Genomic DNA, 22,443 nt, shown 5'->3' with positions numbered 1-22,443 from the left:
GTGAGAGGGCGGAACAGGCATCTGCGCCTGCGCCCTCCTTGATTTGGGCGGGGCCGATACTGCGTCTGCGCCCTGGCTGCGGTGCCGGTACCGCGCCTGCGTCTTGCATACCGTTGGCTGGGCTTGGAGGGCGCACTGAATGACCTGGGCTGCAGCTGCGCCTGCGCCCGGGCATGCTGTGGGCGGGGCTGATATTGCGCCTGCGCCCTGGATGGCGTGGGCAGGGCGAATGCTGCTCTTGCGCCCTGGCCAGGGCTTTTGTTGCGCCTGCGGGCCTGGCTGCCTGCGTTGTGGGTGGAACAACTTCCGCGCCCGCACTCCCTGCGCTTTAGGCGTGACTGTTGCCGCGCAGGCGCTCTGGGTTCTGTGGGCGGGACTATTGTCGCGCTTGCGCCTTGCTTTGCTGTCGGGATGTCCTCGCGCGGGTGTAAGGCGGAGGAGGAGCGAGAGTACCGGGTGTCGGAGCCGCGGCAGCACCCGCAGGGCTTCACCGAGTACCGCGTCACCGCAAGGGTAAGGGCACACTGCAGCACCGGGCCGTACAAGCCGCCAGGACCCTTCACCTCCCAACCCTGACCCTTCAACCCCCTCAACCCTGACCCTCCCACACCCCCAACCCTGACCCTTCAACCCCCCCAACCCTGACCCTTCAACCCCCCCAACCCTGACCCTTCAACCCCCCCAACCCTGACCCTTCAACCCCCCCGACCCTGACCCTCCCGCACCCCCCCGACCCTGACCCTCCCGCACCCCCCCGACCCTGTCCCTCCCGCACCCCCCCCGACCCTGACCCTCCCGCACCCCCCCGACCCTGACCCTCCCGCACCCCCCCGACCCTGTCCCTCCCGCACCCCCCGACCCTGATCCTTCAACCACCCCCTGACCCTGACACTTCCACACCTCCGACCCTGACCCTTCCACCCCCCCGACCCTGACCCTTCCACCCCCCCGACCCTGACCCTTCCACCCCTCCGACCCTGACCCTTCCACCCCCCCGACCCTGACCCTTCCACCCCCCCGACCCTGACCCTTCCACCCCCCCGACCCTGACCCTTCCACCCCCCCGACCCTGACCCTTCCACCCCCCCGACCCTGACCCTTCCACCCCCCCGACCCTGACCCTTCCACCCCCCCGACCCTGACCCTTCCACCCCCCCGACCCTGACCCTTCCACCCCCCCGACCCTGACCCTTCCACCCCCCCGACCCTGACCCTTCCACCCCCCCGACCCTGACCCTTCCACCCCCCCGACCCTGACCCTTCCACCCCCCCGACCCTGACCCTTCCACCCCCCCGACCCTGACCCTTCCACCCCCCCGACCCTGACCCTTCCACCCCCCCCGACCCTGACCCTTCCACCCCCCCGACCCTGACCCTTCAACCCCCTCCGACCCTGACCCTTCAACCCCCCCGACCCTTCACCTCCCTAACCCTGACCCTTCACCCCCTCCAGCCCCGATCCTTCAACCCCCCACAACACTGACCCTTCAAACTCCCCCCCCCGCACCTCGCCGCGACGCTCTCGAAACCCTTCACCACATGACCCTTCTCCGTGATCCCCTCTTCCGAATATGTTGGGCACTTCCCATACCTTGGCAGCCAACACTCTCTCAAAAGGCCGCCATTGATGAGGAGATCGAGCACTGGATCCGCTGCGCCAGCTCAGCCTTCTCCAAACTATGGCAGCGAGTGCTTGACAAGAAAGATCTCCGCAAGTCAACACAGGTCCCAGCGTATGGAGCACTTGTTGTCACCACACTCCTGTCCTGAGTGAGACCTGGACTGTGTAGGATGCGATTCCGTCAGCAGGTGTCTCCGCTGCGTCCTCCAGATTCAATGGGCGGTCAGTCGACCAAACGCAAGTGTCCTTCTTGAAGCCAGCTCCACAAGCATCCAGGCAAAACTCCTGCAAAACCAACTACGACGAACTGGACACTGGTCGAAAAGCGGCTCCCCAGCCAGGCCCTGTTTTCTCAACTCTCAAATGGCCAACGTTCCAGGGGAGGACAAAGAAAACGCTTCAGACCCGCTGAGACTCACATGAATGACTGGGAGGAGCTCGCTGGCAATTGTTCAACAATAGCGACCGCTTGTCCCCCAAGCTTTGAATCCCAATGCCTTCATGATGAGGCAGAGCGGCAGCGGAGAAGGAAAGGCAAGGAAGCAAATCCTGCACTCCGGACCCCACCACCTCATGGGTCATCCTGTCCCGTGTGGGCCAAAGACCTGTGGGCCGAGAATCGGCCTGTTCTAATCGCGTGAAGACTCCTGGCAGAAACTCGCCACCCTGAGTAGACGTCACCCTCGAATCGAGGGACAGCCGACGACATCGATGATGCCGGCATAACGCATGTCCCGTCTGCAGTCACCGTACGGTGAACAGAAACCGGAATTCCGACTCTCCTCCCTTCCCTAACCCAGGAAGAAGGAACCCAGACCGCCCCCCCAACACACACACACCCAGCACCTCTCCCCGACTGCAGCAGAAGCTGGGACCCTCCTAGTCAGCACGTCTCAGCACCGTCCTGGGCTGCTAGCCACTGCTGAGCCCTATGAGGGAGCTGAGAGACAAAGCTAGCGCGTCAGTAGTAAGCCATGCACCAGTGTCCGGGCACACCTTTGTTGCTCTGCTTACTTTATGTTGAACTCCTGATACAGAAGAGGCTTGAGGGGCTGAATGGCCCCATTCTGTTCCTTGGTGCTGAGTGTGTGGGAGATAAGGAAGCCCCATGTGGTAGCCTTACTGGATCTAACCAGCCTGCAGCCAGTTTCCAACAGGTTTGAGGTTGTAACTTTGGTATAATGACCGGCTGGCAGCCTCTGTGAAGGCAGCAGTTCAAGTAGACAGGGTTGTAAAGAAGGCATATGGAATGCTCTCCTTCATTGGCAGAGATATAGAATATAAAAGCAAGGAGATAATGTTGGAATTGTATAAAGCACTGGTGAGGCCACAACTGGAGTATTGTGTGCAGTTCTGGTCACCACATTACAGGAAGGACGTAATAGCTCTGGAGAGAGTGCAGAGGTTTACAAGAATGTTGCCAGGGTTAGAAAAGTGTAGCTACGAGGAGAGATTGGATAGGGTGGGGTTATTTTCCTTAGAACAAAGAAGGCTGAGAGGTGACTTGATTCAGGTGTACAAAATTATGAGGAGAATAGATAGAGTGGACAGGATAAAATTGTTCCCGTTGGTGGAGAAATCTAGAACCAGGGGACATAGATTCAAGATAAGTGACAGAAGGTGTAGGGGGAACATGAGGAAGAACTTTTTTATGCAGAGGGCAGTGGGTGTCTGGAATTCGCTGCCCAAGTTGGTGGTCGAGGCAGAAACTCTAAACTCTTTTAAAAAGTACCTGGATCTGCACCTAAAGTGCTGCAAGCTGCAGGGCTATGGGCCGGGTGCAGGAAGGTGAGATTAGAAAGGACACCTGGGTGTCCTCGGGCTGGCATGGACAAGATGGGCCGAATGGCCTCCTTCTGTGCTGTAACTTTTCTATGGTCCTATGAACAAAAGAGACTTTTCACCGCCATTGGAATCTTCAAGCTAATGGAGTACGTCTTTCTGAAGCTTTGTAATGTAGGATTCACAGCAGCCAATTTGCACGTGGCAAACTCCGAGATAACCTGTTTCTTTTTAGTGATGTTGGTTGAGGAATAAATATTGGCCACAGGGCACTCCCCCACCCTACTGCCCCGCTCTTCTTCAAAATAGTGCCATGGGATCTTTTATACCCACTCAAGCAGGAGAGTGGGAGCTTGGTTTCTCCAGAAGCCAGCATCTCCGGCAGTGCAGCACTCCCTTAGTCCTGACCCTCCGGCAGTGCGGCATTCCCTCAGTACTGGCCCTCCGGCAGTGCAGCACTCCTTTAGTACTTGCCCTCTGGCAGTGCGGTACTCCCTCAGCGCTGGCCCTCCTGCACTCCCTTAGTCCTGACCCTCCGGCATTCCCTCAATACTGACCCTCTGGCAGTGCAGCACTCCCTCAGCGCCGACCCTCCTGCACTCCCTTAGTCTTGACCCTCCGGCAGTGCGGCATTCCCTCAATACTGACCCTCTGGCAGTGCAGCACTCCCTCAGCGCTGGCCCTCCTGCATTCCCTTAGTCCTGACCCTCCGGCACTCCCTCAGTATTGTCCCTCCAACAGTGCACTGCTCCCTCAGCGTCGACCCTCCAGCAGTGAAGCGCTACCTTGGCACCGACCCTCCGGCAATGCGCCACTCCCTCAGTGCTCCACTGGAGTGTCAGCCTTGATTTTTATACTCAGGTTCTGTAGTGGGAATTGAACCTGAAACCTTGTGAGTCACGAGGAGAGTGTGTTACCCACTAAGCCACAGCTGACTCATAGCTGCACCATTTAAAAAAGAAGTCTTTGTTGTAAATATGAGTGTCCTCCTTTCCCTGGGGGGGAATCAGGCTTGCAGCTTGTCACAGGAGGTCACGTGTGGGCGCGGAACTGAGCTCGGCACTTGCAGATGCCTGAAGCACCTCGGGAATCCCTGGCAGATTTCACGGTGCCAACTCCCCGGATTTATTTATTCCAGATTGACCAATTCCAGTTCGGGCGGGCCGAGGGTGAGTTTGGACTCTCCCACCTCTGGGGTTACCAGTCCAGCAGCCGAACGGCTGGTCACGAGAAGCCGCAGAATGGCAGCTGTGCTCTAACGTTGGGCTTTACAATTCGCAGATCTACTTCTGATTCCACAGCGCAGGGGGCTTGACAGGGCGGATACTGAGAGAATGTTTCCCCCCCTCGTGGGGGAACCTAGAACTGGGTGAGGGTGGGGGGTAGGAGGACACAGTTTAAAAATAGGGGGTCTTCCATTTAAGGAGGAGATGAGGGAGAATGTCTTCTCTCAGAGGGGTGATCAATCTTCGGAATTCCATTCCCAAGCAAGCAGTGGGGACTGGGTATATATATTCAAGGCTGAGGTAGATTTTTTTGATCAACAAGGGGGTCAAGGGTTATGGGGAGGGGGAGGGGGACAGGCAGGAAGGCGGAGTCAAGGCCACAATCCGATCTCGTGAAGCAGGCTCGAGGGGCCGAATGGCCTACTCCCGCTCCTCGCTCTTGTGTTTGTAGGAACAAGGCCTGCGTTACTGCAGGTTACCGCCCGGCCCTCGCAGCTTCGCGGGAGCCTTGGTACTCGGAGCGCCACAGGATTGGCAAAGTCCGAGACGTTTAGCCCCTGTCTTTTGCTGGGTCAGAGGCGCTAAGCTTTCTCGCCGCCTCAGCTCACACCACAACAGCATGTTCAAACTGCTGTGGCAGCCGGTCAGTGGTGGCACTGGACCTCACTCAGTGAGTGGTCAGCAACTCCAAGAAAGGAGGGCAGATGCATAGGAAAGATAACAGCCCGAGCACCTAATCCCACTGCCAAGGGAGTGCTGCACTGTCAGAGGTACCATCGTTTGGATGGGACATTAAACCGACACCCCCATCTGCTCTCTCGGGTGGATGTAAAAAAAAACCCCATGGTCACTATTGGAAGAAGAGCGGGGTGGGGAGAGGGAGTTCGACCTGGTGCCCCGGGGCCAATATTTATTCCTCAACCGACATCACTTAAAAAAAAAAACCACCTGGGCCATTATCACATTGCTCTTTGTGGGAGCTTGCTGTGCGCAAATCAGTGCTTCCAACATTACAGCAGCGACCACACTCCGGGAAGCACGTCGTTGACTGTGGTGGAGCTCAGTACCGATTTAGTCCAGTCCTGTGTAAAGAAAGAAAAAAAATTCCTGTCGCACGTGACATTCCCCCAATTCTGGGGATAACAGACCCTTGCGTTTCTGTATCGGTGACATACAGGGTGTAGAGGGTGTGACTCTAAATGGCGGAGTGTCAGGGGCTGCATTTTCACACTGCTTAAGGCTGGTGCCAGAATATGGAGGGTTGTGGGCGAGCGGATTTCCTTCTACACTGTGACCTGTGTTCTTTGTCAATTCCAGATCATCTCAAAGAAGGCGGCCGACGTCACAGAGGTAAACATGATTATAAAGATCCAATTCCTGTAACGCGCCAGCCGGTGTTATGAGCTTCTAGGAACCAGGAGTCGGTTATCCAACCCCTCGGGCCCGGCCTGTCTCTCCAATCCGTTCAGCCTCCTTTGCCTGTGCCCCTTACCAGCCTCGCCCAACAACTGCGATCTCTCAAATCTCCAATTCTTCCCCGGCCTCACCAGCTTTCTCGTGGAGAGAGTTCCCAGATTCCCACTCCCCTCGGTGTGAGGAAGCGCTTCTAGGCATCACCCCTGAACGGCCTGCCGCTCGTTTTAAGGTTCTGCCCCCGTGTTCTGGACTCCCTCCTCCCCCATTCCCCCTCTCCCTCCCCTCCCCCTCCACACCCCTCTCCCCCTGACCCTCTCTCCCCACCACCTCTCCCTCCCGCCCACCAGAGGAATCGTTTCTCTCCATCGCCCCTATTAAATCCTTTAATCATCTTAAACCCCTCGATTAGATCACCCCTTAATCTCGTCCACTCGAGGGAATACAAGCCTAGTCTGTACAACCTGTCCTTGTAACTTAACCCTTTCAGCCCTGGTATCAGTCTGGTCAATCTGCCTGCACCCCGCCCCTCCAAGGCCACTATACCCTTCCTGAGGTGCGGGGCCCAGAACTGAACCTGGTTACTCCAGATGGGGGTCTGACCAGAGTTTTATATGAACTGGAACGTAACTCCCACCCCTTTGGACTCCAGTCCCCTTGAGATAAGGGACAATATTCCATTCGGCTTCCTGATTGTTTTTTTTTGTGCCTGTTCAGTAGCTTTAAATGATTTGTGCCGTTGGACACCCCGAACCCCTCTGTGCTTTTAACTTTCATACCCTTTATGAAAGGATATTAATTTATCACACTCGGGAGGATATTGAAGTGCTGCAGTACCAATGTGCTTCCAGTGGGGGCGCCATCTGTGGAGCTTGTTGTGGCTCCATTGACAAAACTCTTCGTGTACCAAGCACCATTTCCATCCCCATGCCCAGACCTGTCAACTCCTGATCCAAATGATATGGGGCTCCTGATTCAGCATTTCGTCCGCCAATAGCGCCAACGATAGCCCTTTCCAAAATCTCTGGTCAGCCCCGACTTGATGGAATACCTGTCTCGCTCCCTGCGAGTCAGAGGGTCATGGGTTCAAGCCCCACTCCAGAGACTTCTTGGGGAGGTGGTGGTATTGGACTGGTGAACCAGAACCCTAGGATTAATGCTCTGGGGACCTGGTTTCGAATCCCGTCCATGGTAGATGGTGGAATTTGAAATAAGATAACAATCCCAATTAAAAATCTGGAATTAAAAGTCTAATGATGACTGTGAAACCATTGCTGATTGTCATAAAAACCCATCTGGTTCACTAATGTCCATTAGGGCAGTTGGGGATGGGCACATCCCATTAACAAATTTAAAAACACAGGCTGCAGTGCTGTTACTTTAAGGTGAGACTCTAAACCCCCTCAGGTGCTTTACAAGAGATTCTGGTGCCAGCCAGCATTCATCCCTCAGTCGGCATCACAAAAAATGATCGTAATTGTTGCTTGTGGGATCTTTCTGTGTACCTGCCGCATCCCCTGCACCACAACAGTGACGACACTTCGAGAAGTGTTTGATTGGCTGTGAAGGCATGTTCTGAGGGTGTGAAAGGCGCTATAGAAATGCAAGTCTTTACCCAGGTTCCTGATCTTCAGACAGGCTGAACGGTAGGAGCAGCAGCATAAGCACAGACAGCATTGTGTCCCCCAGGCTTAGGGGCAGCTGCTGTGTCCCCAAGATGGAGAGTTGTTTGATGCATGCAGCTGACAACGTTCTGCGTGTGTCCTGGGGCCAGCTGGGAGGGTGGAGCGTGATTTACCTGTTCTCAGCGCGCAGTTTAACGGCCGTTGCTCTCTGCCCCTCACAGATAACAGTCTTCAAACGCTACAGTGATTTCAAAAAGCTCCACAGTGAGCTGTCCTACATCCACAGGAACTTGTTCAGGAAGTCGGAGGAGTTCCCTGCCTTCCCAAGAGCTCAGGTGTTCGGTAAGACTTCCACCATCCCCTGCAGCATCCCAAAACAGATGATTTGCCACAGGGTGAAGCAGAGAGCCCAGCACCATTTCGTGAAAACTGGATATCTTTCTCAAATAAGAGATGATAGGGAAGAGAGAGCAGGGCAGTGGGATTAGTTTGGGATTAATACAGGGCAAAGGGGAGAAAGCAGGGCAGTGGGATTAGTTTGGGATTGATACAGGGCAAAGGGGAGAGAGCGGGATTAGTTTGGGATTGATACAGGGCTATGGGGAGAGAGCGGGGCAGTGGGATTAGTTTGGGATTGATACAGGGCTATGGGGAGAGAGCGGGGCAGTGGGATTAGTTTGGGATTGATACAAGGATGTGGGGAGAGAGCGGGGCAGTGGGATTAGTTTGGATTGATACAGGGCTATGGGGAGAGAGCGGGGCAGTGGGATTAGTTTGGGATTGATACAAGGATGTGGGGAGAGAGCGGGGCAGTGGGATTAGTTTGGATTGATACAGGGCTATGGGGAGAGAGCGGGGCAGTGGGATTAGTTTGGAATTGATACAGGGATGTGGGGAGAGAGCGGGGCAGTGGGGTTAGTTTTGGATTAATACAGGGATATGGGGAGAGAGCGGGGCAGTGGGATTAGTTTGGGATTGATACAGGGCTATGGGGAGAGAGCAGGGCAGTGGGATTAGTTTGTGATTGATACAGGGCTATGGGGAGACCGCGGGGCAGAGGGATTAGTTTGGGGTTGATACAGGGATGTGGGGAGAGAGCGGGGCAGTGGGATTAGTTTTGGATTGATACAGGGCTATGGGGAGAGAGTGGGGCAGTGGGATTAGTTTGGGATTGATACAGGGCTATGGGTTGAGAGCGGGGCAGTGGGATTAGTTTGGGATTGATACAGGGCTATGGGTTGAGAGCGGGGCAGTGGGATTAGTTTGGGATTGATACAGGGCTATGGGTTGAGAGCGGGGCAGTGGGATTAGTTTGGAATTGATACAGGGGTATGGGGAGAGAGTGGGGCAGTGGGATTAGTTTGGGATTGATACAGGGCTATGGGTTGAGAGCAGGGCAGTGGGATTAGTTTGGGATTGATACAGGGCTATGGGGAGAGCACGGGGCAGTGGGATTAGTTTGGGATTGACACAGGGCTATGGGTTGAGAGCGGGGCAGTGGGTTTAGTTTGGAATTGATACAGGGCTATGGGGAGAGAGTGGGGCAGTGGGATTGATACAGGGCTATGGGGAGAGAACAGGGCAGTGGGTTTAGTTTGGAATTGATACAGGGCTATGGGGAGAGAACAGGGCAGTGGGATTAGTTTGGGATTGATACAGGACAATGGGGAGAGAGTGGGGCAGTGGGTTTAGTTTGGAATTGCTCCACATCCCTTAATCCCTTTACCCAAAAAATATCACTGCTCTCCGTCTAGGAAGCTCCAATTTACCCCCTCCAACTTCAACAATTTTTTTTTGAGGGAGAGAGTTCTGGATTCCCGCTCCCCTCTGTGTGAAGAAGTGCTTCCTAACATCGCCCCTGAGCGACCTGGCTCTCATTTTAAGGTTCTGCCCCCTTGTTCTGGACTCGCCCCCCCCCTCCCCACCTCACCAGAGGAAATAATAAAAGATGGAGCTGTAATCCCTGTGGTTCCGGCTGGTGTCTGGGTCAATTTTTCCAATGGAGATCCGGTAATAAATACAAACCCCCCTGTGCTCTCTCTGTTCTAGGGCGTTTTGACGAGGCAGTCATTGAGGAGAGACGTCGCTGTGCAGAGGAGATGCTGCAGTTCACAGTCAACATCCCTGCCTTATACAACAGTCTACAGCTCAAAGACTTCTTCAAGGTGCGTGCCTGCTGCGGGTGCTGTACCAGTGGAAGGTGCCCACTCTCAATGGGGTCCTGGACCACCCCTACACACCCTCCCTCGAGTATCCTCTTGCCATGTGCCAGGGTGGTCAGTTCCTAGGATTGGAGTAGGCCATTTGGCCCGTCATGCTTGTGCTAGCTTATCTAAAGAGCGGTTGTGTTGAGTCCCACATTCCCGTTTTTTTTTAAACCCATAACCCTGTAAGTTCCTCATCCAACTCCCTTTCAAAATTATTTTTGAAATCAGCTTCCACCACCTTTCAGATCGAGCGTTCCCAATCCCGACAACTCTCCGAGTGAAAACATTTCTCCTCATCTCCCCTCTAGATCTTTTACCAATGATTTTAAATCTCTGACCTCTGGCTACTGACCCACTCCCCACAGGGGGTAGTTTTTCCTCTCTCTCACGCTCGCTCCCTTGCGCTCGCTCCCTCGCGCTCTCTCCCTCGCGCGCTCTCCGTCGCGCGCTCTCCCTCGCGCGCTCTCTCTCTCTCGCGCTCTCTCTCTCTCGCGCTCTCTCTCTCTCGCGCTCTCTCTCTCTCGCGCTCTCTCTCTCGCGCTCTCTCTCTCTCGCGCTCTCTCTCTCTCGCGCTCTCTCTCTCTCTCGCGCTCTCTCTCTCTCGCGCTCTCTCTCTCTCTCGCGCTCTCTCTCTCTCTCGCGCTCTCTCTCTCTCGCGCTCTCTCTCTCGCGCTCTCTCTCTCTCGCGCTCTCTCTCTCGCGCTCTCTCTCGCGCTCTCTCTCTCTCTCGCGCTCTCTCTCTCTCTCTCTCTCTCGCGCTCTCTCTCTCTCGCGCTCTCTCTCTCGCGCTCTCTCTCTCGCGCTCTCTCTCGCGCTCTCTCTCTCTCGCGCTCTCTCTCTCTCGCGCTCTCTCCCTCGCGCGCTCTCTCTCTCTCGCGCTCTCTCTCTCTCGCGCTCTCTCTCTCTCGCGCTCTCTCTCTCTCGCGCTCTCTCTCTCTCGCGCTCTCTCTCTCTCGCGCTCTCTCTCTCTCGCGCTCTCTCTCTCTCTCGCGCTCTCTCTCTCTCGCGCTCTCTCGCGCTCTCTCTCTCGCGCTCTCTCTCGCGCGCTCTCTCTCTCGCGCTCTCTCTCTCTCGCGCTCTCTCTCTCGCGCTCTCTCTCTCTCGCGCTCTCTCTCTCTCGCGCTCTCTCTCTCGCGCTCTCTCTCTCTCGCGCTCTCTCTCTCTCGCGCTCTCTCTCTCTCGCGCTCTCTCTCTCTCGCGCTCTCTCTCTCTCGCGCTCTCTCTCTCTCGCGCTCTCTCTCTCTCGCGCTCTCTCTCTCTCGCGCTCTCTCTCTCTCGCGCTCTCTCTCTCTCGCGCTCTCTCTCTCTCGCGCTCTCTCTCTCTCGCGCTCTCTCTCTTTCGCGCTCTCTCTCTTCCCCCCATGCCCCCACCAATCTAAAACCTCTCACTATCTTGAAAACATCTATTCCATCACCTCTTAACCTTCTCTGTTCCAAAGAGAACAGTCTGAACTTTTCCAACCTCACCTGAGAACTGAAGTCTCTCACCCTGGGAACGTCCTGGTCAGCCTCCTCCGGACCCTTCCTGAGGCCTCTCCATCTTACCTGAAGCGCGGGCCGAGAATTGTCCACAATACTCCAGCTGAGGCCTGAACCGTAAAGCTCTACAACGATCTCTTTGCTTTTGTATTCTGTGCCTCACTTTATAAACCCGAGTAGCCCATATACTTTACCAGCCATCCTATTAGCCAACCAAACACCCCAGATGATGGACACTGGTGAGCAAGAGTGATCACCTTGCTCTGCTACTTTAAAGTGTTTGTGTATATGGCCACCAAGGTCTCTGCTCATTGACTCAGATGTGTGTTACTTATAGTGTGCTTGTTGTGCCCAGTCACCATGGCACTGACACAGCGGCAGGCTTGGGCATTGACCCCAGGGGTCTCCCTGTCTTTATGACGGGTTAGGATACCCCGGATGGTGGGTGCGTTTGGAGCGCACTTGCCTTCAGTCATTGCCGGGCGAGTGCGGAGCTGACGGGTATGTGTGCTGTTTCTCTGGGTCTTGGCAGCTGAGAGGGTTCACTGGGCTCTTGTGTCCCAGGAGGAGGTGGCGCATTCGACATGCTCAGCGGCACGGAGGGCTTCCTTTCCTCTGGAAGGGGACGAGCGTAACCCCCCCCTGCTTTCCAGGCGTCCCACATACTGGCCATTGGGAGCTGGAAAGGAAGGTCGCTTGGGGGAAACTCTCCTGCTGAGATTAGCTGGAACAGGCCGAGGCTCAGTCCTGGTCCAGTTCCGTATCACAGTGGGAGGAGGCGAGGGAGGGGGAGGGGTGGGGGGAAGGGGCTTGCTGGGTGATGGAGGGTGGGGCCAGGTGAGTGGGGATGAAGAGGGAGTGGGTGAAGTGAGGGCTGGGGTCCAGTGAGAGTGGGCCAGGAAGGTGTGGGGTGAGGTTGGGGAGAATGATGAGGTGAGGGAGGGAGTGGGTGAGGTGAGGGGTGATGGAAGTGTGAAGTGAGGGTGGGGGAGGAGGATGAGACGAGGGAAGGGGTGAGATGAGGGGGCAGCAGAGGAGGGTGAGGTGAGGGGAGGGTGAGGTGAGGAGGCGGTGAAGGAAGGTGAGGTGAGGGGGCAGCAGAGGAGGGTGAGGTGAGGGGGCAGCAGAGGAGGGTGAAGTGAGGTGGCGGCGGAGGAGGGGGAGGGGAGGGGAAGCTGAGGTGCGGGGGTGGCTGAGGAGGGGAGGGGAGGGCGAGGGGAGGGCGAGGTGAAGCCCATGCAGGCTGAGGGAGGGTTGTGAGGTGAGGGTGCTGGAGCAGTAATCACTGTGTCTGGTATCTCCTGTTTCCCCAGGATGGTGAGGTTTCCCGGCCCCTGGAACTCGCCGCTGCCAATGATGCTCCAAGCCTGCCCGCCCCGCTCATCCCCCTGCCCTCGGGAGAGGGCGAAATGCCAGGCTCGTGGCCCAGCCTGGCGCCGGGGTGGCCAGTGTCGGGAGGATTGCCCCAGCCCCTGAGCAGGAGTGAGTCGGATGGAGGAGGAGAGGCGGTTCACGCACCCCTACACGGCCCGAGCCCACATGGAGCAGCCCCACACAGCCCACCCCGACAGACACCCGGGACTGTGGGTAACTCCTGCTTTGTGACTGGAGCTTGTGTTGCCGAATCTCTTTGGGGTAAAGCTGGGAGTGAGGGAGGGGAATATGGTGTGACTGGCATTGGGGGAAGGGGAATGGGGCCTGAGTGGGTGGGTGGGTGCAGGGTTGCGCATGCAGAGGGGGAGTTGCGTCCGTGTGGGAGTGTGCGGGTGTGGAGATAGCACATGTGTGGGGTATCGTGCGTGTGTGGCTGCAAGGGTACGCGCGTGCGGGGATAGCACGTGTGTGGGGTAGCGCGTGTGGGTGCGGAGGGGACGCGTGTGTGTGGGTGCGCTGGTACGGGGAGGTGTGTGGGGTGCATGTGTGCAGGGTAGAACGTGTGCGGGAGCCTGAGTCTGCATCGTGCCCTTGTATCGAGCCCAGGAGTCTCCTTGTGCTGGTGCCCCAGTGTAAATTGCCTCACCGGTTCCAGCACTGAGTCCCTCTCTTGTGTTGCAGACGAGCTGGATCCTGGTCAGAGCCAAGCCGAGGAGACAAACTCCCCCGTCGATTCGGGAACTGAGGAAGAGCGCGATGAGGCCCTGCTGCAGACCGGAGCCCATCTCTGCGACACAGAGCTGGCATTGTTTGACCCATGTGCCAAGGAAGGTGTGGGTGAGTGCTGGGCCATCCCCAGGCAGAGCTGCCGAGCAACAACGGGCGCTCCTCAGGTCTTCAGACAGCTCGGGAGCTGGCTGACCAGCGAGGAGTGCAGCGGGAGAGAGCAGGAACCTCGCTATAGGGCCAAACCCAAACCGGGATCGAAACGGTTACAGTACACTTCACATCTCAATTCAGTGACACGACACCAGAGCAGTACTGCTCTTTGACTTTATCAGGACAGGTACAGCACGGGGTTAGATACAGAGTAAAGCTCCCTCTACACACTCCCCATCAAACACTCCCAGGACAGGTATAGCACGGGGTTAGATACAGAGTAAAGCTCCCTCTACACTGTCCCCATCAAACACTCCCAGGGCAGGTACAGCACGGGGTTAGATACAGAGTAAAGCTCCCTCTACACTGTCCCCATCAAACACTCCCAGGGCAGGTACAGCACGGGGTTAGATACAGAGTAAAGCTCCCTCTACACCGTCCCCATTGGGCAGTTGCTGTATCTTCTGCGCTTGCATGGTTCCTCTGGTTAATGAGGCAACAAGGCGGGAATATTGGAGTCTAAATTCCCCTTTCTCCCCACCTCACAAAGGAGAATTCTACCATCCCTCTGGAGTCTATTTCAATGAGGGAAAGCCATTGTTGTTTGTGTTGCAGAGTTCCTCCCTGATGCGAGCCAGCTGAGCAACCTGGTGGCCCTGACCGTCGCCCAGAGCAGCACACTGCACACCGACGAACACCTCGACGACTTGGAAAGGCGGCTCTTGCACCTGAGGGTGCAGCCGGACAATGGGATGTCCGAATCGGAGCACCCGGGGCCAGACGGGCTGGATGGTGCCGACTACCTGAGGGCGGCAGCCGACTGTATCAAGGAGGCGCTGGAGAGAGAAGCCACCCGGGAGTACGAAGTGGCCTTCAATTGCTACCGGAACGGGGTGGACATTCTGCTGAAAGGGGTACAAGGTGGGTGGGTGAATCACTTTCCAATTTACACACAAGACAATGACAAAAGGGTGGAGACCCCCCTCTCGGGTCTGTTCAGCCTGTCTCTCAATCCTGAAACTCGTGCATCACAATTTATAACCACTCCCACCCCAAGACCTGCGATCTCCCAGGGGAAGCGAGTTTCTAAAAAGGATTTAGTGCGCTCGAGGTCAGGACTTGGCGGCAGATATCGAACCCATGTGGAGTTGAAGGAAACAGTAACCCTGAATATATCCGTGTGTGGGGAGCCTGGAGGGGAATTTCCAGCTGGTGGTGTTCCCATGCGTCTACCACCCTTGTCCTTCTAGATGGTAGTGGGTTTGGAATGTGTGTCGAAGGAGCCTTGGTGAGTTGCTGCAGTGCATCTTGTAGATGGTACACACACTGCTGCCACTGTGCATCGGTGGTGGAGGGAGTGAATGTTTGTGGATGGGGTGCCGATCAAGCGGGGCTGCTTTGTCCTGGACGGTGTTGAGCTTCTTGAGTGTTGTGGGGGCTGCGCTCATCCAGGCAAGTGGGGAGTATTCCATCACACTCCTGACTTGTGCCTTGTTAATGGTGGACAGGCTTTGGGGAGTCAGGAGGTGAGTTACTAGATTTAGTGATGTGCAATAAGGCAAATTTGATAAGGGAGCTTAAGGTGAAGGAACCCTTAGGAGGAAGTGACCATAATATGATAGAATTTACCCTGCAATTTGAGAGGAAAAAGCTGGAATCAGATGTAACGGTATTACAGTAGAATAAAGGCAACTACAGAGACATGAGGGAGGAGCTGGCCAGAATTGACTGGGAGATGAGCCTAGCAGGAAATACAGTGGAACAGCAATGGCAGGAGTTTCTGGGAGTAATTTGGGAGACACAGCAAAATTCATCCCTAGGAAGAAGAAGCATACTAAAGGGAGGACGAGGCAACCATGGCTGACAAGGGAAGTCAGGGACAGCATAGAAGCTAAAGAGAAAGCATACAATGCGGCGAAGAGCAGTGGGAAACCAGGGGATTGGGAAGCCTACAAAGACCAACAGAGGACAACTAAAAAAGAAATAAGGAGGGAGAAGATTAAATATGAGGGTAAACTAGCCAGTAATATAAAAGAAGATTGCAAGAGTTTTTTTAGATATATAAAGGGTAAGAGAGAGGCAAAAGTGGACATTGGGCCGCTGGAAAATGACGCTGGAGAAGTAGTAGTGGGGAACAAAGAAATGGCGGAGAAACTGAGCAGGTACTTTGTGTCAGTCTTCACGATGGAAGACACGAGTGACATCCCCAAAGTTCAAGAGAGTCGGGGGGCAGAGGTGAGTTTGGTGGCCATTACCAAGGAGAAGGTGCTAGGAAAACTGAAAGGTCTGAAGGTGGATAAATCACCAGGGCCAGATGGATTACACCCCAGAGTTCTGAAGGAGATAGCTGAAGAGGTAGTGGAGGCGTTAGTGGTGATCTTTCAGGAATCACTGGAGTCAGGGAGGGTCCCAGAGCACTGGAAAATCGCTAATGTAACCCCCCTGTTTAAGAAGGGAGTGAGGCAAAAGACGGGAAATTACAGGCCGATTAGCCTGACCTCGGTCGTTGGTAAGAATTTAGAGTCCATTATTAAGGATGAGATTTCAGAGTACTTGGAAGTGCATGGTAAAATCGGGCAAAGTCAGCATGGTTTCATCAAGGGGAGGTCATGCCTGACAAATCTGTTAGAATTCTTTGAGGAGGTAACGAGTAGGTTAGACAAAGGATAGCCAATTGTTTTTTATCTACTTGGACTTCCAGAAGGCCTTTGACAAGGTGCCGCGTAGGAGGCTGTTCAGTAAGATAAGAGCCCATGGTGTTAGAGGCAAGGTACTCGCATGGTTAGAAGATTGGCTGTCTGGCAGGAGGCGGAGAGTGGGGATAAGGGGGTCCTTCTCAGGGTGGCGGCCGGTGACTAGTGGAGTTCCGCAGGGGTCAGTGTTGGGACCACAACTTTTCACTTTATACATTAATGATCGAGATGAAGGAACTGAGGGCATCCTAGCTAAGTTTGCAGATGATAGAAAGATAGGTGGAGGGACAGGTAGTATTGAGGAGGCAGGGAGACTGCAGAAGGATTTGGACAGGTTAGGAGAATGGGCAAAGAAGTGGCAGATGGAATACAACGTGGGGAAGTGTGAGGTCATGCACTTTGGCAGGAAGAATAGAGGCATAGACTATTTTCTAAATGGGGAGAGAATTCAGAAATCTGGAATGCAAAGGGACTTGGGAGTCCTAGTCCAGGATTCCCTTAAGGTTAACTTGCAGGTTGAGTCAGTAGTTAGGAATGGCAAATGCAATGTTGGCATTTATTTCGAGAGGACTAGAATATAAAAGCAGGGATGTGCTGCTCAGGCTTTCAGACCACATTTAGAATATTGTGAGCAATTTTGGGCCCCGTATCTCAGGAAGGATGTGCTGGCCCTAGAGAGGGTCCAGAGGAGGTTCACGAGAACAATCCCAGGAATGAAAGGCTTAACATATGAGGAACGTTTGAGGACTCTGGGTCTATACTCGATGGAGTTTAGAAGGATGAGGGGGGATCTAATTGAAACTTACAGAATACTGAAAGGCCTGGATAGAGTGGACGTGGGGAAGATGTTTCCATTAGTAGGAGAGACTAGGACCCGAGGGCACAGCCTCAGAGTAAAGGGAAGACCTTTTAGAACAGAGATGAGGAGAAACTTCTTTAGCCAGAGAGTGGTGAATCTATGGAAGTCATTGCCACAGAAGGCTGTGGAGGCCAGGTCATTGAGTGTATTTAAGAGCGAGATAGATAGGTTCTTGATTGGTAAGGGGATCAAAGGTTAAGGGGAGAAGGCGGGAGAATGGGGTTGAGAAACTTATCAGCCATGATTGAATGGCGGAGCAGACTCGATAGGCCGAATGGCCTAACTTCTGCTCCTATGTCTTATGGTCTTATGGTCTTACTCACCACAGGATTCCTAGCCCCTGACCTGCTCTTGTAACCACAGTATGGTCCAGTTCAGTTTCTGGTCAGTGGTAACCCTCACGACGTTGATAGCGGGGGATAGTTTTTTTTTGAGTAAGTGATATCTCGATTGGTAGAGGCAGAAATCAGGATTTGTAAAAGGCTCTTGATAAACCCGTTAAAATGAACCCATTCACGAGAACGGCTCCAGCGAGGAGGAACTTCAGTGACGTGGACAGACTGGAGAAGTTGGGACTGTTTTCCTTGGAGAAGAGAGGGCTGAGAGGAGATTTGATAGAGGTTTTCAAAATCAGGAGGGGTCTGGACAGAGTAGATAGGGGGAAACTGTTCCCCTCCGGTGGCAGGATCGAGAACGAGAGGGCGCAGATTTAAAGCCATCAGCAAAAGAAGCAAAAGCGAGAGGAGGAGAAACTTCCTCACACAGCGAGCGGTTAGGACCTGGAATGCGCTGCCGGAGGGCGTGGTGGAGGCAGGTTCAATCGAGGTATTCAAGAGGGAACTAGAAGGTTATCTGAAAAGGATGTGCGGGGTTATGGGGAGAAGGTGGGGCAATGGTACTCGGTGAATTGCTCACTCGGAGAGTCGGCGCAGACACGATGGGCCGAATGGCATCCCCCGACACTGTAAGGATTCTGTGATTCGGTATCAAGGATAGGACATGAATGGGACTACTGTGAATACGTGAAGAGGGACGGGGGAAGAGTCCTGTGGGGAGCTGGCTTAAAATGGAGATGACAGAGTGGGAGCTCTCTGCTGAAAACACTTAGTTCCTGGTATGTAGTATATTCAGAAAAATTACCTCTGCATGCACTTACTGTCTACAAAGATCGTACTTCCTGTTGAGTTTCTATGATTCTTACATCAGCTTCCCCCACCCCCTGCACTCCCCACCCCCACCATTAATCCTTAAGTCCACACTTGCAATGGAAACTGCCAACATAAATGTAGCATCTTAAAGCACAGAAGACCATTTAACCTGTGTGCTGAGAGAGCTATCGAATTAATCCCGCTCCCCCCAGCTCATTCCCCAAAACCCGACAAGTTTTTTCCCTTCGAGTATTTATCCAATTCCCCCTTTGGAAAGTCCCTATTGAATCTGCTTCCGCCGCCCTTTCAGGCAGCGCCTCCCAGATCACAACAACTCGCTGTGTAAAAAAAATATTCTCCACATCTCCCCCCCTCTCTGGTTCTTTTACCGATTCTCTTCAATCTGTGTTCCCCCCCTCCTCTGGTTACCGACCCTCCTGCCACTGGGAACAGTTTCTCCTGATTCACTCTATCCAAAACACTCATGATGTTGAACGCCTCGATTAAATCTCCCCCCTTAACCTTCTCCGCTCTAAGGAGAACAATCCCGGCTTCTCCGGTCTCTCCGCGTTAACAGAAGTCCTTCCTCCCTGCTCCCGTTCTGGTAAATCCACATGGATAGAAAATGGCTCACCCGAGAGGTAGCTCTTGCTGTGTGGAAGTGCACGATCATTTGGGGGTATTTAGGAATATTCAGCCGGGCGTCAGCAAACTGAAAAGCGAGTGAGTCACAGGCGTAAGAAGAGGGCAGGTGGACATCCTGACTACAGCGGAGACGGAAGATTATCTGGCGGCTGTTTTGTGGTTTGGATCTCATCGGAGGGGGTGGGGGTTGTAGTTTACTGAGTCACTGCAGTCAGCTAGAGGGGATTGACTATACAAGGGAATTGTACCTCAGCCAGGTGTGAACGAGCTCAGGACCCCCCCTGCGCCTGCCTGATATACACTGACTGCAGCAACTTGGTAACTGCTGATAATGGAAACAGAAATTGGGGAGCGCTTTTTTTTTATTTGCCCAATTTAAATGCAGCTGTTTTCAGCATTCTCCCCGGTTTTAATCGCTCCACCATTGGCGGCCGTGCCGTTAGCTGCCTGGGGGCCCTGAGCTCTGGGATTCCCTCCCTAAACCTCTCCGTCTCTCTCTCTCCCTCCTTTAAGATGCCCCTTAAAACCAACCTCTTAGTCACCTGTCCCTAATATGTGGCTCGGGGTCAAATTTCACCTGTTAACGCTCCTGTGAAACACCCTGGGACGTTTCACTGTGTTTAAGTTGCTATATCAATGCAAGTTGTTGGATGAATGTGGATGCCATGTGTGTATGCTGTTGATTTAAATCAGCTAGCTGGTTTGAGGTTTAGCTTAGCTGCTGCCATTTGTTGTCAAGGCCCATCAATGTCTTGGGTTGTTTTTTTGTACACCACACACACGCAATCTCACAGGTTACAGCACAAAAGGAGGTCGTTTGGCCCACTGTGTCTGTGCCGGCTCTCCGAATGAGCACTTCCCCCGGGGCCATTCCCCCACCTTCTCCTCACAACCCTGCACACGTTCTTCCTTTTCAGATAACCTAATTTCCTTTTGAATGCCTCGATTGAACCTGCTTCCTCCACAGTCTCGGGCAGCGCATTCCGGACCCTAACCACTCGCTGCGTGAGAAAGTTTCTCCTCGTGTCTCCATTTGCTTCTTTTGCCAATGACCTTAAATCTGTGCCCTCTCGTTCTCGACCCTTCCACCGAGGGGAACAGTTTCTTCCTATTGACTCTGTCCAGACCCCTCGTGATTTTGAAAACCTCTATCAAATCTCCTCTCAACCTTCTCTTCTCCCAGGAAAACAGTCCCAACTTCTCCAATCCAGGTAACTGAAGTTCCTCATCCCTGGAACCATTCTCGTGAATCTTTTCCACGCTCTCTCCAATGCCTTCACATCCTTCCTAAAGTGTGGTGCCCAGAGCTGGACGCAACTACTCTAGCTGTGACCTAACAAGTGTCTTATACAAGTTCAACATAACCTCCTTGCTCTTGTACTCTCATGTCCCTATTAATAAAGCCCAGGATACTGTTTGCTTTATTTTAACCCCCTCTCAACCTGTCCTGCCACCTGAAATGACTTGCGCACGTGTACACCCAAGTCCCTCTGCTCCTGCACCCCCTTAAGAGTTGTACCTTTATTTAATATTGTCGCTTTGCATTCTTCCTGTCAAAATGAATCACTTCACACTCCTCTGCATTGAATTTCATCCGCCCATTCCAACAACCTGTCAATGTCCATTCGAAATTCTACACACGACCCTCCTCATAGTTCGCGATACCCACGTTAACTCTGGGCGTTATTCAAAGACTTATGTCAGCCTCTGTGGATGTGTGTGTTCCTGCATGGAGTTATATTTTGGGAGCTGGGCCGTACAGCTATTCCTCCTGATGCTGCTTAGACCAGACATACCTGGGCAGGAGGGTGTGAGGGGCACGTTGAGGGCAGGGCTACTCCTTTACACAGGAGCTGGCATTGATCAGGGGGTAGAGTGGGTAAGGCTGGTACAAGGGCCCACGTAATTCCATCCCTGTTTGAAGAGACAGCTGGGTGCGGTAGCAGGGAGAGGGCACGGGTTGGTATCTGGAGGTCAGGCAGGCAGAAGGGCCCCATCAGTTAGCACCTTGTCCTGTGTTGCCAGGTGACCTGAGCGCTGAGCGGCGAGATGCTGTTAAGAAGAAGACGGCTGAGTACCTGAAGCACGCGGAAACCATTTTCACACTGCACCTCAAGGATTCACTACCAACGGACGTGACTCCCTCCACAGTAAGTCTCACTAGGCAGAAGTGTGGTGGAGGAAAGAGGAAGCTTTACTCTGTGTCTAATCCCGTGCCGTACCTGTCCTGGGTGTGTTTGATGGGGACAGTGTAGAGGGAGATTTACTCTGTATCTAACCCCGTGCTGTACCTGTCCTGGGAGTGTTTGATGGGGACGGTGTAGAGGGAGCCTTACTCTGTATCTAACCCCGTGCTGTACCTGTCCTGGGAGTGTTTGATGGGGACAGTGTAGAGGGGGCTTTACTCTGTATCTAACCCCGTGCTGTATCTGTCCTGGGAGTGTTTGTTGGGGACAGTGTAGAGAGAGCTTTACTCTGTATCTAACCCCGTGCTGTACCTGTCCTGGGAGTGTTTGTTGGGGACAGTGTAGAGAGAGCTTTACTCTGTATCTAACCCCGTGCTGTACCTGTCCTGGGAGTGTTTGATGGGGACGGTGTAGAGGGAGCTTTACTCTGTATCTAACCCCGTACTGTACCTGTCCTGGGAGTGTTTGATGGGGACGGTGTAGAGGGAGATTTACTCTGTATCTAACCCCGTGCTGTACCTGTCCTGGGAGTGTTTGATGGGGAGTGTGTAGAGGGAGCTTTACTCTGTATCTAACCCCGTGCTGTACCTGTCCTGGGAGTGTTTGATGGGGACAGTTTAGAGGGAGCTTTACTCTGTATCTAACCCCGTGCTGTACCTGTCCTGGGAGTGTTTGATGGGGACAGTGTAGAGGGAGCTTTACTCTGTATCTAACCCCGTGCTGTACCTGTCCTGGGGGTGTTTGATGGGGACAGTGTAGACCGGGGTGTACCAGGTTGATTCCAATAGGCGATTGTATCCCAATCCCGCCCTGTTGAAGTGATGTTCTAACCACACCTGCATACCGGTCATAAGTGTGGCATGCCGGTGAGGAGAGGTTAGGTTTAAGCACGTCTTTTGTCACTCAATTCTTGACCCACCTGTTTGTCTATGTTTGTCTATCTTTCTAGTGACTGTTGCCTGTCTGATTGGAGCTATGTCGGAGACCAGGGCCCCAGCTGGTCACCCATCCAAGACGCGGGCACAAGACGGCTTCTCTGCTGATGTCCCTACATGCCTGAAGAGGTTAATAAATAATGTTTTAACCAATTGTCTTCCAGATCAGTCAGTTTGCAGCCCCTTGTGCTGACTGAACCTCACCATCCCCCACCCCCTGCTCACACAGTGTAACTGCTGAATAGACTGGCAACCAGGACCCCCTGGGCTCTGAGACCCTGGGTTGTTGGGAGATGGTGAGACTGGCAGTGGCCACGGGGCAGGAACAGTCGGGGGTGTTTTACCCTTTCGAACAGAGCAACCACGGGAGG

The 22,443-nt window shown here is 54.0% G+C and overlaps 1 protein-coding gene across 2 annotated transcripts; it reads left to right on the top strand.

The window, feature by feature from the left end:
• Window positions 1-376: 376 nt before the first annotated feature.
• snx15 (sorting nexin 15) lies at window positions 377-22,443 on the top strand. 2 transcript variants are annotated; one of them, XM_078532998.1, is made up of 9 exons: window positions 377-513; window positions 5,947-5,979; window positions 7,889-8,009; window positions 9,717-9,832; window positions 12,667-12,940; window positions 13,409-13,564; window positions 14,222-14,527; window positions 20,977-21,101; window positions 22,087-22,443. In XM_078532998.1, exons 1-9 carry the CDS (start codon window positions 412-414, stop codon window positions 22,087-22,089), a joined length of 1,236 nt encoding a protein of 411 aa, XP_078389124.1. In that variant the 5' UTR covers window positions 377-411; the 3' UTR covers window positions 22,090-22,443. The 2 variants fall into 2 exon arrangements, with proteins under 2 accessions (XP_078389124.1, XP_078389125.1); XM_078532999.1 differs by having other exon boundaries at window positions 378-513; window positions 13,409-13,558.

The sequence above is a fragment of the Cetorhinus maximus genome, chromosome 31 (genome assembly GCF_964194155.1).
Source record: "Cetorhinus maximus chromosome 31, sCetMax3.hap1.1, whole genome shotgun sequence".
NCBI classification, from domain to species: Eukaryota; Metazoa; Chordata; class Chondrichthyes; order Lamniformes; family Cetorhinidae; genus Cetorhinus; species Cetorhinus maximus.
This window is presented reverse-complemented; position numbering and strand designations above follow the sequence as displayed.

Bases quoted from the DNA above. Each gene is read 5' to 3' on its own strand.
- snx15 (XM_078532998.1), top strand. From the start codon at position 412: ATGTCCTCGCGCGGGTGTAAGGCGGAGGAGGAGCGAGAGTACCGGGTG. The intron at 12,941-13,408 runs GTAACTCCTGCT...CTTGTGTTGCAG, and splicing joins ACAGACACCCGGGACTGTGG to ACGAGCTGGATCCTGGTCAG. The intron at 13,565-14,221 runs GTGAGTGCTGGG...TTTGTGTTGCAG, and splicing joins ATGTGCCAAGGAAGGTGTGG to AGTTCCTCCCTGATGCGAGC.